Here is an 18,542-nt window from a genome sequence, read left to right as displayed (position 1 = left end):
TAAAAGGAAATGATGTCCAACTCATAAGGTTACATGAACAGTGCTTGTCATACATTAAGTGTTCCAGGAAGTTAGTTATTTTTATTGTGGTCACGATTAAGATGAACACTGTCAAGCAAACTAGTGTGTTTACCACTATTAGTTACCTTTATATCTAGATTCTTCTGTAAGAGGCTGCTTACATGACCTATAAAGCTTAGCTATGTTCTTTGTTGGTTTTTGGTTTTGTTTTTTGCTGTTCAAGACATGTACATGAAATGACAGAAGGAAATTTCGATTTTCGGACTCTTACAGGAAATGTTTAGTTCAGTTTAGTTGCTCAGTTGTGTCTGACTCTTTGCGACCCCATGGACTGAAGCACGCCAGGCCTCCATGTCCATAGCACCAGTGGAATGGGCAGCTGGATGACAAAATTATCACAGTTATTTTGAGGCTAACTATGTTTTTAGTGTAGAATAATACATTCTAAAGACTATTTTTTTAATTGCCAGTATTACGATAAAGCTGAATTACTGAAGGTCTCATTATGCGATTCTGAGATCCCATTAAGTAAGGTGTGGTACTAGTTATTCTCAGTCATGAGGATTGGATGCAGAATTGAAGAGCATTAATATGCCACAGGTAGATCTGGCTACTGGAATATTCTGTTGGAGCTATAACAAAGAGAGACTGATGAAAAGTTACTATGGAATTCCAGTATATGAATTAAGTTCCTTAAAAATGGCATTGTTCTATGCTTTAGCATCTAACATTAAGACCTCATCCCAGCTAGGCAGAGGGAAAGCTGAATATATGCAGTTTCATTCCACCCCAAATTTGTGGTAGCCACTTCCTAATAGCAGAAAGTAGACTTGTGTGTGATCTGTGATATTATAACTTAGTCAATTAAGTTTATTATAAGACATATAGTAAATATATCTGTTGAAACTATAAGACCTATATTTTTTATGTAAAATTTATTTCCAGCATTTACCAAATGCAATTGCAAAAGATGTTTAAGAAAATATTAGAATCACTCAAAAGGTAGAGATAGAAAACCAAGGTCCCTCAAGATTTAAACAAACAATCAAGGACATCACTGAAATACTTAAAATATTTATTTTGACTTTAAAAACAGAAAACCTAGAATTCAGGATTTTAAAGTATTTAAGGATAATTTTCTTACTCCTTGGAAGGAAAGTTATGACCAACCTAGACAGCATGTTGAAAAGCAGAGACATTACTTTGTCAACAAAGATCTGTATAGTCAAGGCTATGGTTTTTCCAGTGGTCATGTATGGATGTGAGAGTTGGACTATAAAGAAAACTGAGTACTGAAGAATTGATGCTTTTGAACTGTGGTGTTGGAGAAGACTCTTGAGAGTCCCTTGGACTGCAAAGAGATCCAACCAGTCCATCCTAAAGGAGATCAGTCCTGGGTGTTCATTGGAAGGACTGATGTTGAATGAAGCTGAAGCTCCAATACTTTGGCCACCTGATGCGAAGAGCTGACTCATTTGAAAAGACCTTGATGCTGGGAAAGATTGAGGGCAGGAGGAGAAGGGGATGACAAAAGATGAGATGGTTGGATGGCATCACCGACTCAATGGACATGGGTTTGGGTGGACTCCAGGAGTTGGTGATGGACAGGGTGGCCTGGCATGCTGCAGTTCATGGGGTCGCAAAGAGTCGGACATGACTGAGTGACTGAACTGAACTGAAGGATAATTTTATTTTTTTCATTATATACAGTAATGCAGCCAAATATATTCTTATAACTTGAACATCTTTTAAAGTGTAAGTCAAATTGTAATAGTCATATCTTCTCAGCTGTTTACTTTCTTTGCATTTATTACAACAGATTTCTGATTCTCACAATGGGATTCATCAAGGAATATATTTTGTATCACAAGAATTCCATTTAAAATGAAAATGTAACATCCTCTAGTGGTACATAGATTATGGTAGTTTAAATAGTGAAAAATATTTACATAACATTGGAAGAAATTTCATTTTTGTTAAAAAAAAACTGATTTTTTTCTTGGTTTAAAATGCAATTTTTTATTTTTTTGGGGAAAATGCTTTAGTTTCTTTTATCCTTTTTATGTGTAGACAAGCTTTCTACAAATGAAGAATCTTCTTATTTTGTGCTGCTCAAAGACATTAAGTAACCCCATTTAAGCCTCAAATGAACCTTACAGCATAACCTTGCTTAGCAGTTGTCTAATGATGTCCCCTATACAATGCTCCTGATATATTTTTAGACGTAAACTCTTGGGCTCCTGGACCCTTATAATAGATCTATAGGAAAGGAGTCTCATTAAGTTTTCTACATTTTCCCATGGAATTAAAGAATTCCCATAAGTTAAATAAGATAAGAATTTGGCCTTTTGCCTGGGAGAAGGAAAATGTCATGGAAGCTCTTTTAGAAAAGAGTCAGTTATACAAAGCCAGAGCACTTCTGCTTGGTTTAGTTTTCATTAAAACAACAATAATTCAGAACTACTATTTACTGCTCTCAGTATTTGTAAGTTATCCATGTTTGTTTGGGGGAAATCATCCACCTTGTAAAACGCATTCTGAAATAAATGCACTTCTGAAAACATCCACATCGGAAAGCAGAACAATTGTGTCATATCATGTGTAGTGAGAGAATTAAATCATAATCTGGGTAGAATGTTTAGGATTGTGTATCCTTTTTCATTTACACCTTAATTACAGACAAAATTAAATACGCTTTAAATCAAAAGCTTATTAAGGTGATACTAGCTAGCTGGTTCTGTTCTTTTCTTTCCTCCTTTTTTTCTCATTCGCCTCCCCATTCTCCTTTTTGCTCTTCTTAGAACAGGTTGTGTATTCAAAAGAAAAAGTGAGCACTTTTTTTGAGACTGATATATGTCCTTGGCTAAATTTAGATTCCAGTGAATAGTTCTGGATTGCAATCAGAATCTTAATCTATCTTCTGTCTATTTGTTTTATTTAGTGTTAAGGAATGGCCAAATAGAACATCGAGGATTATAACACTGAGTTATCAAGAATAGTAATTAAAGGACTGCTAATAAAGATGCTAAAAATTTAAATAACTAGGTGAAGATTTAGGTAAATATGAGGAATTTAAGTGTTATAGAAGATTCTAAACATGATAGAAGAATTACCCTTGGACAGAAAGGATGCTATCTAAATTGTCATCATTTTAGGAAATACGGAGCAGGCAGGGATGGGGGCAATGGGGGTGGGGCGGTACAGTGTACAGTTTACCCCGGCCCGTCTAGGGTCCCCCCTTTTAAGATTTTCTCTCTTCTTCAAAGTTTGTGTCTTGCCATTCAAGGGGAAGGCTAGCGCCCTAACAGTTTGGTTATCAAGAAAGTAACTTTAAAGCTATGGTTCAATTTCAGAGTGAACTTTTTGGAACACCGCAGTGATTTTGACCTGCCCGCCTCCCGCCCCCAACTCCCCTCTGCAAATTCAGCAAGTGGAAGGAGGAAGGCCTTTGCATAAACTATTCCGCAGACACGGGTTAAGTGGGACGGACAGTGGGGAAGCTGAGCAGCCTTCTAGGGCTCAGTCCCATCCCGTTCTGGCCTTTGCCCTAAAAAGAGTTCATGAATCCGAGCTCAGAAGGAGCGGAAAGGGGAGTCATTCGAAGCAGTTGGAAACGCTGGCGCGGGTGGGGGTGGCATCAAAAGCTCCCCCTCTCCCCCAGAGGCGCGCGGGTGTGAGTGGAAACCCTCCCCTGAACGGACTCGCTCCTCTCTCCTGAGGGGCAAGTTTGTTTTCAAGCGTTACCACCTGTGTGAGGCGCTCCCCGTGAGGAAGGCGGCGAGGCAGAGCTCAGCCACAGGCTGGGAGTCTCTCTCTGCGAGGCTGGCAGTCCAGACACCTCCAGAGCTCAGAGCGCTTACGATGCAGAGTCCGCTCTGCCCTCGCTCGTCGCCGGGACTGTAGTCCCCACATCCTCCAGCCCGGTAGGCTCCGGCGCGGCAGACGCCTCCCCAGTTTGCTCAGGGTCCCTCCGGTCCTCTCCCGCCCGCCTCCTCCGCCCCCGAAGGAGTGCTCCCGCCTCGCTCCGCCCGCGCATCCCCTGGCGCGTCCAGAGGTTTATCAGGCTCCCCACACTCTGCGCCCGCTTCCTTCTGCGCCCGGCGCGAGTGACCCGGGCAGACCCGCCGCGGCCTCGGAGTCCCCCACCCCACCGCCACCTTTCGAGTCCCTTCTCCCGTGGCCCGGCCACCGCGCTCGCGTCTCTCCTCCCCGGCGCCCGCCACGGTTCAGGTGGAAGCCCGGCTCGACTTGCCGTTTGGCTTTATCCCCGCTCTCAGCCTCACAGTCAGCCCGGAGAAGTGGAATCGGCGCTGAAACTCTCGGTGGCTGGAGCCGGCAGACTGGGCATGCTCAGAAGCCAAGGCTGGCTTTGGTCTCAAGTAGGAAGCTTTTGCACTCGGGAGGCAGCAGCGACTTTGGGGAAAGTTGATCGGAGAGGGGAGGAAGCCCCAAGACGCGGAGCAGCGGCAGGAAGGAGCCCCTGGCAGCCCGGAGGAGCATGGGCACCCTGCGGGATTTACAGTACGCGCTCCAGGAGAAGATCGAGGAGCTGAGGCAGCGGGATGCTCTCATCGACGAGCTGGAGCTGGAGTTGGATCAGAAGGACGAACTGATCCAGAAGCTGCAGAACGAGCTGGACAAGTACCGCTCGGTGATCCGGCCGGCCACCCAGCAGGCGCAGAAGCAGAGCGCGAGCACCTTGCAAGGCGAGCCGCGCACCAAGCGGCAGGCGATCTCCGCTGAGCCCACCGCCTTTGACATCCAGGATCTCAGCCATGTGACCCTGCCCTTCTACCCCAAGAGTCCACAGTAAGCAGGGGTTACGCTCCGGGTCCGTGTGGCACCCGGTCGGTGGGGAGCTGCGGGTATCTGTATTGTCTGTCGGCTCCCGCCCCTCCCGCTTGCCTTGTTGATCCTCACCCTCAGAAATGTTTCATTTTAACCCGCACTTCTTGCGGGGCTGTGCACGTTTCTCAGACCAGACTCACTGCACCTACGTTGCCTTCCTGTCTTTGTTAGATGTCAAGCTATTTAAAAAAAAAAAAACATATATATGTGTGTGTGTATATATATATACATATACGTTCATATAGGCCATCTACTGTACGTAGAGTTTGAATGCGCCCCAGGTGTGTGTCAGGTTGTGTATGTATGAGTTAGAGAATTGAAAGCCTCATCCCAAATGCCCTGGCAAACCTGCCCAACCGGAAAATCCTAACTGCAGGCTCATCAGACTTGAAATGCGTCTGCTATCACCCTTACTTTCTATGCTTTTGTGGCTCTCCCGGATTTCTCTACATGCCGGCGATTCTAGCTGGTACCCTTCAAACCTGATGTTCTGGCATCATTAAAGTGTCAAAAATAAGCAGATACACATATAAAAGGAAAGAGTTTTTGATTTCCAGAATTGGGTGACATTTACGATCCACAAATGGAAACCTAGTCTGTTGATTTTTTAAAAATATTTTTTTTCATAACATTTGAGGGAGAATATTGCTTATTTTCCCTAAGGACTTTATATAATGTTGCTAGTGGGGTGCCTCTGTCTCCCCTGGAGGGTTACATGTTTCCAGGGTCAGATGAAGAGAAGTCCACTTAACCTTTATAGACATCGTGGTCACATTATTTGCCTCACTCCTGGCTTCTGATGCAACCACTCTGGTATTGTTCTAGCATTTTAAACAACTGTGTAGTTCTGATGTCAGTGGGCTTCACAACCTAGGTAGGAAAGTTGAATGGAACTTGTTACACATCACTCAACTTGGAGTTCTTACAGATAGTAAAGTGGCAGGAACATGAAGTTAATACAGAATAAGCACCCAGATGAATGGTATTTTAAGTTACTAATGACAGAATTGATAAACCGAGGGGTTTGTTACTCTATTCCGAACTACATCACACTGGCTGGATGACACGTGTTACATAATAATACAAGGTCCCTGGGAGCCTTTCACTTAATAAACACAAAGATTTAATATAAGGAGAAAGAGTATTGGACTGTTCCCGTTTTTATTTATTGGATGGGGGGGGCGCAGATTGTGAGTATATACTAATTATAGTTTTGAAAACTTAGACTTGTTCCTCTCCTTGTTGGTTGCCATAGAGCATTTGCTGTTTCCTCATGCAGATTTAGCTTAAGGAGGAATTGGTATTCTGTGTGTGGGGAGAAAAGACAATAAAGATATACATTTCTGAGATTCTAACCTCACCAGGTTGCCCTAATAGTTGAGTGGATTTAGATCTGCTTTAGAAACCTGAATGATCTGAATCCACTTCAGATTTCTCCGGTAAGTTAATTTGCAGTGCTGACATGCTTGCCTGTTTCAGCTAAGGAGGTACATGGCCATCTCTCCAGGGCCAAGTTTTGCATAATGAAAAAAATAACTCAAAAACAGCTCTCTGCGTCTTTCAGCACTCCATAGGATCTCATTTTAGTATCGGTAGGACTTTGGAGTAACTCAGCACAAACTCTCCTTTCTTAAAAAGACCATTTTAATCAGTTTTATTTGAAGCATGATCAAGCCAGCTGATAACTCCAATGAAACAATTTATCGGACAAGATCTAAAAGAATCTAAGCAGTGTAGTCTGAGCTGTATAAGGTGGTAAAATTTTAGAAATCTCTTGGTGCATGACATACAGAACAACTAGATTTTTTAAGTCCTCGGTGGAAAATGAAATTAGTGTGGCAAATAATTCACAACATCCGGTTATGATCAACGTTTATCAGTTGAACCACACTGTGCGTTTGCATTCTGATCTTTATTTAATAACTTGTACTTTTAGAAAGTCAGCTATTAAGGTATCACCATGAGGGGTTTGGGGATTCTGAAGGATTTATATTGAAGAAAACTATAGAATGAAATGTCTTCCAAACTTAAATAATTTTGGAAAAACATCTGTTCTTTTTTCACACTTACATAAAGAAAACTAGAATAAAATTGGCTTACGTGGTAGAGTGTACCTTTGGTAAGAGGAGAAGCATATTGTATGCAAAATGATTACATTTAGGTCATTTGAATGATCATACAGGGTAGTTCCATGAAGAATTAGGAAAACTTAACCAAAGTGAAGGAGACTTGTTTGAATTTCTGTTTATTTCACTATACACAATTTGATTATACCGACTTACTGGCAACAAGTGTTTATATCTTTATATTTTATTTTTAGTACAGCCTAAATTTGGTCATCTTTTTAAAACTTGCAGATTTTTGAGAGTTTGAGTTAAAATGAAATCATCAAAATAGCCCAAAATTGATTGCAAATTCATGCTCATGTAGTTTTCTATTCTCTTTCTACTGGATGTAGGTAACTGTCCAGAGAATGTCCTACTCAGTTATCTGATGTATGCATATATGTATGTTTACTTTTTGCTTACTGAGGTTGCCTTCTAAGGATTAGGATTTTTAAAAAAACTTGTGTGTTTTTTTTTAAGTAATCATTTGAAAAATAGTATAACATGTAAAGTAACTTATGAACTTAAATCATCTTAACAGTTTTGGTTTGGAGTTTCCTTGTATGCTTGTAATTGGAGGGAAGGCCATGTGGGATTCCAGCTCAGAGCCAGGCACTCCTGCTGCACCTGTGAGTGCCTGTAAGGGCTGGTATTTTTGTTTGACTCTCTTACACATGTGTAGAAATAGCCCAAAAACCCTTTTTCTGTTATGAGTGTGATGCACAAAAGAACTGATTAGCAAATTGGAATCTATACTCCACTGCTCCTAAGTAACTACTTGAGAAGGTAAAGCTATCAGACTGTATGTTTTGGATTAAATTAGGCAAACAAATCCTTAAAGATGAAAACTGTATAAAATATTCATTTTTTTGACCAGATAGCCTGTTGATAATGCAGACAGTGTAGTTCTCATAGATTTTTAAAGTAATTTTATTTCATGCTCGTTTATTCCTGAAAATTGACTCTGTGGTAGGTTAGAACATTTGGTCACTGGTATGTTGATCTCTAAACCCTTTACCTATGGTAAATGTTCTCAAGTCATTTCCATCTTGCTGTCATAAGAGTTGAGTTCCTGTCAGAAGTTGTTAGTGTCTCTGTATTTTTGTTAAGCTGTTAGCCCAGAGGTAACCGAATTTCAAAGGATGATGACATGTTTTGTTTTGTAACATTACACGCTTGACTGTGAAGTACTTTGGAGAGCTGAGGATAAAAAGAAATATATTCTTATTTTTAGGGAGGCATTAATTTTAACACAATCTTATCTGATTATTTTTTTAAGCCTTGATGTAGTACATTTCAAGAGAAGTATAATCTTCCTAAAGTCTCTCTGTTAAATTCTGTAGGAAGTTGGGAAAATTCTAGGATTTGAGTGTAATCATAGATGGCATAATATTAAAGCATAAGTATCATCAGAGGTAACGGTTACATTTCAGATACATCCAATAGGTCAGTTCAGCACTTTTGTGGAATGCACCATTGGCAAGTTAGTGTCAGGCATTCGGATGTGAGTTGTGTGTGTCCTATCACAAAGGCGTTAACCAGGGCTTAACAATACTGCACAAGTGAATATTCTAGAAATAGAGTAAGGCAAGTCACATAGGAGATCCGTAAGACAGTTGGTAAAACATAATTGAGCGCATTTAACTTTAGGGTATCAGAAACTCTTGTGGAAGTCGAGGTGTTTAAAGTAAGTGTCTGATCGATGGCATGATTTAGGTGAGTGGTGATGGGGTAAGAGTGGTGGGTTTAGGGTGGGGAGGGCCATCAGCAAAGGGACAAGACAACAAAGGAAAGCAGAGGGTACATCTGGGGAATCACAGCAACTAGTGCCTGTACCAGAATACCATGGCAGGAATTGCGGAAAGCCAAGCTTCAGCCAGAGAGGATCAGGATGAGTAGCTGAGAGGGCATTTCTGCTTGTTTTTAGAATAATTGAGGGGGGTATGTGTGTTCACATGCATGCACGCACACTTACACTGAGGACTAATTGTTACCCATTAGTAAAGCTCTGAATCTCAGACTGTCATTCCAGGCCAGCATCTCCCACCTGCATGGTTCTGATATTAACTAAAACTATCCTGGCTAGGTAATAATATTTAATTTAACCAAGCAGCAGATGATTAACACTCTTAAAGAAGCTGAGTTCCGCTCTTAAAGAAAACAAGTTCCTCTTTCCACTCACTTCTAAATGTTCCCACTGGAAATAATCTCGTTTCATGCCACAGACTAGCATGCTGGATTCTTCACACACCCCAGCAAACAGAACCTAGGTGGGACTTGAACCTCAAGTTGATTTTGTAAATTCATCTTCCTTGTTCTTGTGGGGGAGTTCAATTCCAACTTAACGCTTTTCTAATAGACTATCCAATTTAAGTTTGATTGTTAATTTGACATTATAGTCTATGCAATAAAATTAAAATTGTAGCAGCCTTTATAAAAATAAGACCAGGCTGCTAAAACACTATTAGGGTATTTTGAAGCACAGTTTGTGCCCCTAAAATGGGGCTTATAATGAAAATTCTGACAAGCCCTTCAATAGAGTAGCTCTAGAAACTGCCTGAGAATATAAATGACCAACTTCCTTGCTCTCCTGGGCCACATTTCCAAGCTTCCACTACTTTTATTTCACTAAAGAGTTGAGTTTGGATTCTTAATGGGAAAGGATAGAAGAAGGCAGATGATGTCTCTATTGTTGCTGTTTGCAGGTTATAAGGCATATGGACGCATTTTTTTTTTCTGTCTGCCTAGCAATGGAGGGTCTCCATAGTATCCTAGCAACCAGATTCGAACACCAGACTGCTGCCCTTTCTTCCATTTTTGCCATAGGTGCTGCTGCCTATCCCAGAGAACTGGGCCCGATGCTAGCACTCAGACCCTCCGACTTGAATGTTCCACGCTCTGAGAACGCAAGTCAATATGATAAATAAGAGCATGCTGAAAGCAGCATTTACCCGTATGCGCAACAGCTTATTATGCAATCACATCTGTGGCATTTTGAATCCTAATCTGAACTGTTGAGCTGGCGCTGTTTGCCACCCCTTCCCTGACAGTCCCTCTCTTATTTTCACACACCCAGCCTTCTGACACCAGTTCCCCTTCCTTCTCACTATCTTCTATAATGACTGCATTCCTCGGCACCTCCTTCAAATGTGTTTTCTGGTAAGTATGTGCAGCCTGTTTGAACTCCGAGTGTATTTTGTTTCTAAGAGCAGAGGGATGTTCTCCCTCCCAAACTGTCATGTAAATATAAACAAGAGCACAGAATCTGTAGCTACACAAAACAGATGTTGAGCAAAAGGTGGGACTAATAGTATACTCTCAAAGTGTCTTGCTTCTGAATGGACTTTTTAATCATAGTTATTAATAGGAAAGAAGCAGGAGGGAGTGGGAAGAAGAGATATGTGTCAGGAGGACAGGAAAGGGTAAAACAGGATGACTACTGTGAAAGCTATGGCATGTTTGCGAAGTTGAAAAGGATTAGTGGGCTTTGTGGACAAGTGAATAGGCAATGAGACTGGAACAGAATTTACAGGTAAGAGAGAACTTTGTGTATGAAAACACTCAAATTGGAATGTACCAATGGCTGGCCTCATTTGCGAGTTGAAACCCCATTAAAATGTTTCCCTTTAGATCAATGCTTATTTTGAATACCTCGTATTGTCCCTTTGAAACATCCCTTAGTCTGATACCAGGGAGGTCTTGGTGGGCTTTGTGCAGACCACCATGCAGAAAAAGAAAGTGGAAGGTAAGTCAGTGCATCACTGTTTCTGAAAAAAATAGGTCAGAATGGTACTGCCCATCCTGATTGCAATGGCTGACATTTATTGAGCCGTTACTCTGTGTCAGACGATTGCTCCCTGTGCTTTACATAGATTGTCTTTTTTTTTAAATCAAATAACCTTGTGAGGAACACTCTAGGTTATCCCATTTCATGACAGTGAGGGACAAGACACTGAAATTCAGAGAAGCTAAATAACTGGCTCAAAGCCACACACTTTGTAAAAGGCTGAATTGGAATTTGAACTTGAGAGCCCTTCTCATTAGCCTCTAGGTTCTTCTGCTTCCCAAATTGGTGGGAGGATGAGGCAATTTCATGATCCTAATAGATACCATAAAGGCTGTTCTGTGGGGAGTATCTGCTCACCAGTAATTAAATAGGAAGCACAAGTGCTTGGGGAAAAGTGGAAAAAATAGGACCAAACCAAAGTTTGTTTCCCAAACTTTACTGCTGCACATTAGAATCATCTGAGGAGCTTTAAAAAAAACCCAAACCCATTAAAATCAGAATGTCTGGAGGTGAAGCCAACCATCAGTGCTTTTTAAAGATTTCTCAGATAGTTCCAGTGAACAGCACGATGTAGGAAACAGTCTGATGAGAACACAGCAGGGGTGTGTGTGGGGGGAGGAGGGTGCGAGGGGAAGAGGGGAGAGGGAGGGGAATATTAAAGCAACAGGATAAACTTTCCACTTAAAGAGTTGAATGTGTCTATTGGCTAAAACCTTTAACTACTAAGAACTTGGAAAAGCATCAGGCTTTTTGTTTTTTCCAAATTGTAGGTGTATACTATTTAGTTAATGCCTGTTGTTTATTCTCTCAAAGAAATAATCATTACCTTACCTAGTTCATCGGTTCTCAACCCTAGGCTTCATGTTAGAATCACCTAGGGAATTAAAAAATTTTTTTCCTGGGGTGCCACCTCCAGGGATTGTGATTTAATTGCCTCTTGGTGGACTGGAGATGGAGGTAAATGGAGGCGACTCTAATATGCAGCCAGGATTGAGAACCTCCTTGGTGGCTCATTCCATGTCAGCTCCTACAGGTTCCTGGAATTGCCAGGAAAAGCACTTTTCTTGGTTCCTTTTTTTTTTTTTCTTTTTTACCAACCCTAATCCCCTGCTTGCATTGGAGCCAGGCAGATCCAGTTTCCCACTTTCCACAGCAGCCACACTTGTCATTTTCACCATGATCTCTGGGGTGACCTGCATGGCTCTGGGGCACAAAAAGTGGCAGCAGCTCCCTTCGTGGGTAAGTATGCTTCCCTTTTTCTTGCCAGCCATGAGTCCTGGCCACGATTCAAATATGACACCTTACGATCAGCCATCCGCCAAGTTTGTTTTCCACTCTCACCGAGGGGGGCTGCCTCATGAGCCAATAAGACTGTTTCCTGGAATCCCAGATGCTTCTATGAAATGTTCTGTACTTCAAGGTGAAACAATGACAAGCCCCTCCTTGGGAAAGCGCACAGGGCTTGTAGTGTCTCTCCTTCTGGTATGTGATGTCTCTGTAGCCAGCTACAGTTTTTTTTTTTTTTTTTCTCCTACAGATATTTTATCCTTTTAAGGCAAACAGCCTGAGCTCAGGCTGAGGAGTACTTTCCAGGGAGGCTTCAGAGAAAGCAGAGCTAGTACATCAAGCTCTCAGCCCCGTTTCCAGACGGTCTGGTCTGAGTAGTGAACAGGGCTGGCAGATGAGAGGACTGACGTGACAGTTGTAGTAGGAGAATCTTGGTGTGTCCCTCAGAAAAGCTCCAGAAAGAGCTGGGAATTCCTACATCTTGTGGTCACAACCTCATTGCTATTCCCATTGCCAAGTTTTGGGTCTCTCTCTAGCCCTTTCCCCTTATATTGTTAAAAAAAACAAAACAAAACACAAAGTCTTTAAATTGTTCCTGATTTTCTCTGATAGGAGCCTATTTGCATGTGTAATTGAATCATTATCTTCTCAGGTAAGGATCAATCAGTATAGTACTTTATATATGGAAACAACTAATATAATTACTAATACTTTTTTGGTAAAAAAATAATCTCTTTCAAATGGGAGTTAGTGAGAAGCTTTCTTGTTTCTTTCTCCCTCCTTCTAAAACATGAAAATGTATTCAGCTGACAGTGTAACAGCAGCGTAGATGTCATAAGGCTGCACAGAGGGTTGGGAACATTAATTACATAGGGAAGGTAATCATAAGGAAAGTAAACACTTTCATTATGAATCCAGTTTCTTGTCATGCATTTGATTATTGGACCTAAATGGGAAGGACAAGAGGAATTAGCAACAGTAAAGGAAACAAAAACGAAAGCATGTGTTTACCTGTGTAGCTTAGCAGCTAGAAGCAGAAAGAGGGTCAGCATTGATGGTAGGACACTGGGAAAGTGTCTCTGTCTTAGAAATTTTATAATCCAAGATGTAAAAGAATGGGGAATTGTATAGAAAAAGAATCAGTGAATTTAGTGTCAATATATGCTACTTCCACCTGCATCTACAATTTTTAAAAAAATGTTAATTACCTTTGACTGTCTAAAGATCATAAGTGCTAATTGAACTTCACCAGAAATCCTTTATGACAGGTGCAATTTCATTGCCTTCCATATAGAGGTGAAGTGACTTAGGCCCTGCAAAAGTATATATTAATAGTTTAAATTATTAATATGTCTCAAAAGCAGATCTCTTAATGCTGTGGACCTTCTAATGCTCAGTTATATTTTCTTACTTTAAGACCATGTCTGCTCTTTATGAGTAACATTGTATTTCTTTGAACTTGAAATAATTGTAGTATCAGCAGTCAGTTTAATTTGGTTAATTGTAGTCCATGTCAGTGATGACAAATACACTTTAGTTAAGCACAGTAGTTTTGCTATTTTATAAAACAATTGTATTACAGTGCTATCAAGCTTTCACCAGATTTAGGCCAAGGAATAATGAGATAATGTGAGGGGAAAACATCTCCTTTCTGTATATACTGTAGATCATCTTAATGGTCCAGCTCGATCAATAAATTATGGTGTTGACAGTGCTTCTAAGTCTGGACTGGGAGGAAAGAAAAAAAGAGTTGTCATGACAAGCAAGAAAAATGGGAATTTTAAATTTTGCCCCTCTGGAGTTATTGCTACTGATGGACTGCAGGGCGGATTGGCCATTCTTTTTTGGCGTTTACAGGTGGCTGGCGAGCATACTGTACAAGCCAGCATAGCTCTCACTTACATCTTCTTAAGATGTGCTCTGCCTAAATCATTGGTTACTGAATAACACATTTTATATTACGGTGAGGGAGAAAAGATGGCCTCGTATTTGACTTGTACGGTTTTGACAGGGTGTCACCATACCCTTTACAGAGGAATATTAAACATCTAAAAATGACAAGTACTATTTTGCTAAACCTGTAGTGGCAACTCATGCCAGTGGAAGGAGAGAAAAGAAAAGATAGAGAGGAATAAACCCTAGGGTCCACTGCCTGCACTGTGGAACTCTGTGTGAATCATGGTCTTTCTTCTTCCTAACTGCGGCAAGTAGAAGGGGAAAAAGTGGAAGCAGTGATGGATTTTCTTTTCTTGGACTCCAGAATCACTGCGGATGGTGACTGCAGTCATGAAATTAAAAGACACTTGCTCACTGGAAGGAAAACTGTGAAAAACCTAGACAGCGTATTAAAAAGCAGAGACATCACTTTGCCAGTAGAAGTCCGTGTAGTCAAAGCTATGATTTTCCCAGTTGTCATGTATGGATGTGAGAGTTGGACCAGGAAGACTGAGCCCTGAAGAACTGATTCTTTCAAATTGCGGTGCTGGAGAAGACTCTTGAAATTCTCTTGGGCTGCAGGAATATCAAAATAGTCAATCTTAAGGGAAATAAACCCTGAATATTCACTGGAAGAACTGATGCTGAAGCTTCAATACTTTGGCCATCTTATGTGAAGAGCTGACTCATTAGAAAAGACCCTGATGCTGGGACAGATTGAAAGCAAAAGAAGGGGGCCGCAGAGGATGAGATGGTTAGATAGCACCATTGACTCAATGGACGTGAGTTTGAGCAAAGTCTGGGGAGATAGTGGAGGACAGAGGAGCCTAGCATGCTGCAGTCCATGGGGTTGCAAAGAGTTGGACACAACTTAGTGACTGAACAACAGTAACACATATCTAGCAACTATCTGAGGATATCAAAGGTTAGAAAAGGCAGTCCAGAGGCACTCAGCAAAGTAAGTCATTTTTTGGTTGGAAGATCTGTTCAGTGAATCACTTTTTTATTTTGAGAACTTTTACAGTTCTGAATTTTTAGAGGAAAATCCTTTTTCTCCCACAGCATTTGGTATAGTGCAAAATGAAAGAATTGCTCAAAGTTTCTAGTCATTCACTTAATACTTTATAAGAATATAATATTCAACTCCATTATCCATTTGTATGAACAATGTTTCTTGTAGATCGGAAAAGCTTTAGAATATTTTGAAAGGAACTCTGCTCTGACTGTTTCTTTGTGGTGGTAGCCTTCATCAGGGGCTAGTCATTTTCTTCAAAATCTAACTTCAGACTTTTTGTTGTTCTTCATAAAAGAAAAATAAAACATGAAAAATTGTAATCTGCCCGACTGCCTTCTAGATGTTTTAGTATTATTTAGTATGGAGATCTACACTCTCTTACTGAAAGAAAAAAAGAAACAAGAACTAAATGACTTCTTGTTCATGAAGCATTGAATAGCATAAAATTAAATGATTATTACTTTGAAATAGGCCTCATGAAAAGGAATGGCAAAGAAATACAATAAGAAGCCCACTGTGAATGGAACATCTTTTATTAGCTTCTTGCCACCTCTTTGCATACTTCATGAATTTGCCTTTTGTATGCTTTGCTTAAGGCATTAAGATGTCTTTTTCATTTGAGTTTTGGTGGGAAATAGCTAGTCTATTTTTTTTAAAAGAGGTTTTTGTTTTGTTGAAAGAGAACTACTAGAAGAGTATAGTTTGTGGCATTTGAAATAATATTGAGTAGGTAAGGAAAAGTTCTGGGAATGGAGAAGTTAGATGCTTCGAAGCATTATATATGTATGAGTGTTTACATGTTTATGGATTATTACAAGAAATTATTTCAGAGAATTCTGATATTTAAAGAGAACCCTGTTATTTCCACTGAAAGTTAGAGTCCATCTATAATATGGTTATTTTAAGCAATCCAGAGTTACCCTTCTATTACCTAAAAAGTGAAGAGATATAAAGAACTGATATTTAAAAAATGTTGGTAAAGAGCTCACGGCAGAATGTGCAGAGAGGTAAACCAAGTGAAGTGTGCCACCAGAACCTTCAAACTAAAGTGTGAAACAGAACACTGCTCATCACAGAGAAGGCTATCTTTCTCAGTTGACCATTTCTCTTCTGTGGCTTGTCTTTTTCTTTTGGTACCACCCCTGAAGTCCTGTGCCCTGTAAATCATTTATCATCACAGAGCAGTGCTCTGTCTTCTGGATTCCTAAGGGTTAGTGTCAGTGTGATAGATGGAAAAGATCTCAAGTAGACATTATTTGTCTTGGCAAGAGTGGCTTTTCTACTGGAGGAACTTAGAGGTCATTAAATAACACTGAGGTGAACCCTTGCTAGTGAGTTTTTAAATCATGATAGATTTCCCCCTTTTCTTCTTGACTACCATCACCATATTTCAAAAGTTCTTTTTGTAGTTCAGTCTGTTGCTTCATCATGATTAAGGGGGAAACTTGTCTTGTTTAAACTAGGCTCATTCTTTATCTTTTCTTCTTCTCCCCCCCACCCAGACTTAGGGAACAACCGCTCTCATCTTTACTGAAATCCTTTATAAAATGAAGGTTATAATTGTCACTTTTAAGCCTTGTCTTTACTGGTCAATTTGTGTTGCTACTGCTGCTACTGCTAATTATTACTAAACTATTTGCCTGACTGTAGACTATAAAAGCTTTCTCATTTAATTCTCACAGTAATTTGATAAAGTAGGTACCCTTCACCCCAATTCTTCAGATAGAGAACGTGAGGCACAGAGAAGTTAAGCAACTTGCTCAAAATAAAATTGTAGGTTGAAACAGGCAAAAGCACATGTATGTGACCCCAGAGTCCATGCGTGTTCTCTTTGTGCCATGCTGTCTCGTTGATTGTCCCAACAGCTCATTTTTTTAAAGGATATGTCCTATTTCAATTCTCTTTTATAATTGTGTTCCTTTTTGTGGTAGTGGTGGTGGTGGTTTAATCACTAATGTTGTGTCTGATTCTTGTGACCTCATGGTCGGTGGCCCACCAGGCTTCTCTGTCAGTGGGATTTTCCAGGCAAGAATACTGAAGTGGGTTGCCATTTCCTTCTCCAGGGGAATCTTTCCACCACAAGAGAACCCTCGTCTCCTGCATTGCAGGTGGATTCTTTACTGACTGAGCTCAGGGAACTTTTCATATATCCACATTTTTTCATGCCCCTATACTGATAAACATGTGGTGGCCAAGAATTATCCGTTTTTGAGGCTAGTAAACCTAAGTATCAAGGAAGCTCTTCTTATAGGAAACTGTATTTCTGTTGTGTTCAAACTGTTATCTAATACATTTGCTTGTGCCTAGTTTTTGCTGTATCATATGTAGAAAACTTTCTCTGTCTTGTACTTTCATATTTTTTTTTGTTATCAGTTAAGAACGTTTTTAGTGGCCTGTGCTGCTAATTTTAAATTCAAATTTTCATTTTAAAGAAACGTTTCCTCATTTCCTAATGCTTTATTTCTCCCTAAGTGTTAGCATTTTAATTTAACTATTATTGGAAATTTTATAAAATACCCTCTGATTCTTTTTTTTCTGGTAACATAATCTGTGAATTAGTTTTCAGTTGTTTATTTGTTCAATTTTTACCAAATATTTCTTAAATAATTACTCTAGTGTAGAGCTCTGCTAGATGTAACTCTTTCTCAACCTCAAATATGCTTAAAAAAAAAGACATTACCTTTTCAGGGCTCCTACACTAAGAATTGAGCCCAGGGTACCTGGACTGGAGGCTGGTGTCCAGTTCTCAGTGTCTGACTTTGTAGTGCTATGTACTTTGTCTTCTTCATGTCCCTCTGAGTTTGAATTTCTTTAGGTTGGTCATTGATTGGTTAGCATCTCCTTCTCTTGCAAGATGGTAAATTCTATGAAAACAATACCAGTTTCTCTTCTGCTCCATGTTGTACCTTTGGAGCCCAGAATAGGGCTGGCGCACAGTAGATGCTTGATAACTCTTGGCCAGAAGAAGGACAAAAAAGAAGCCTCTCCAAGTTCTTGGCCCTCATATGCTTCATCTTTTAAATTTAAAATTTTGAAAATGGGAAGCATATCACTGGGCTCAGTAGAGCTTGGGGGCATCTTTGGCTTGGCCAGAAGAGTGTTACAAACTTTGAACTTGAATGCCTTGACATACCTTTGTGGGAGGCCCTGTACTCCAGGAGTTCATCACAGCCCCTGACACTCTATACAGTCTTTATCTAGCTTATCATCTCTCTTGTTTGTGTTATCTCCTGGCCTCTGAAGGCATTTCAGATTTTCACCTGAAAACCTGGGATTGCATGGTCTTGAAAAGTCCCTTCTAGTTGGACTAAGATGAAATTCTAAATTATCTTTCTAAGGAAGCATTTTTTTTTCTCCAACTGAAATGTCTCAACTTAAACTCTGTAACATAAAACCTCGTAAATAGGTTAAAAAGTAACTGGGTTAATTGAGAAATACATGCCTGGAATGAATGGGAATAGCTTAAAGAATAATCTATCAAAAATTTAAATCCTTTTTGTGGACACAGAATTCTCACTAACAAAATTCTCTCAAGTTTATGATA

The 18,542-nt window shown here is 40.2% G+C and overlaps 1 protein-coding gene across 3 annotated transcripts in view; it reads left to right on the top strand.

The window, feature by feature from the left end:
• The window catches only part of PRKG1 (protein kinase cGMP-dependent 1), a 1,472,222-nt gene that overhangs the window by 121,601 nt on the left and 1,332,079 nt on the right, over window positions 1-18,542 (top strand). Inside the window, exon 1 of one of the 3 annotated variants that reach the window (XM_055425186.2) lies at window positions 4,100-4,830. The exons of the other annotated variants lie outside the window; for them this stretch is intronic. Coding sequence (XP_055281161.1) covers window positions 4,520-4,830 — 311 coding nt within the window. The 5' untranslated portion in view covers window positions 4,100-4,519. Of the gene's footprint in view, window positions 1-4,099; window positions 4,831-18,542 lie in introns of those variants that run through there. 3 annotated transcript variants of the gene reach the window in all.

The sequence above is a fragment of the Moschus berezovskii genome, chromosome 12 (genome assembly GCF_049115385.1).
Source record: "Moschus berezovskii isolate FMDL1 chromosome 12, NW_MosBer_1.0, whole genome shotgun sequence".
NCBI classification, from domain to species: Eukaryota; Metazoa; Chordata; class Mammalia; order Artiodactyla; family Moschidae; genus Moschus; species Moschus berezovskii.
The sequence above is the reverse complement of the archived record's forward strand: the minus strand, read 5'-3'. Positions and strand labels throughout refer to the sequence as shown.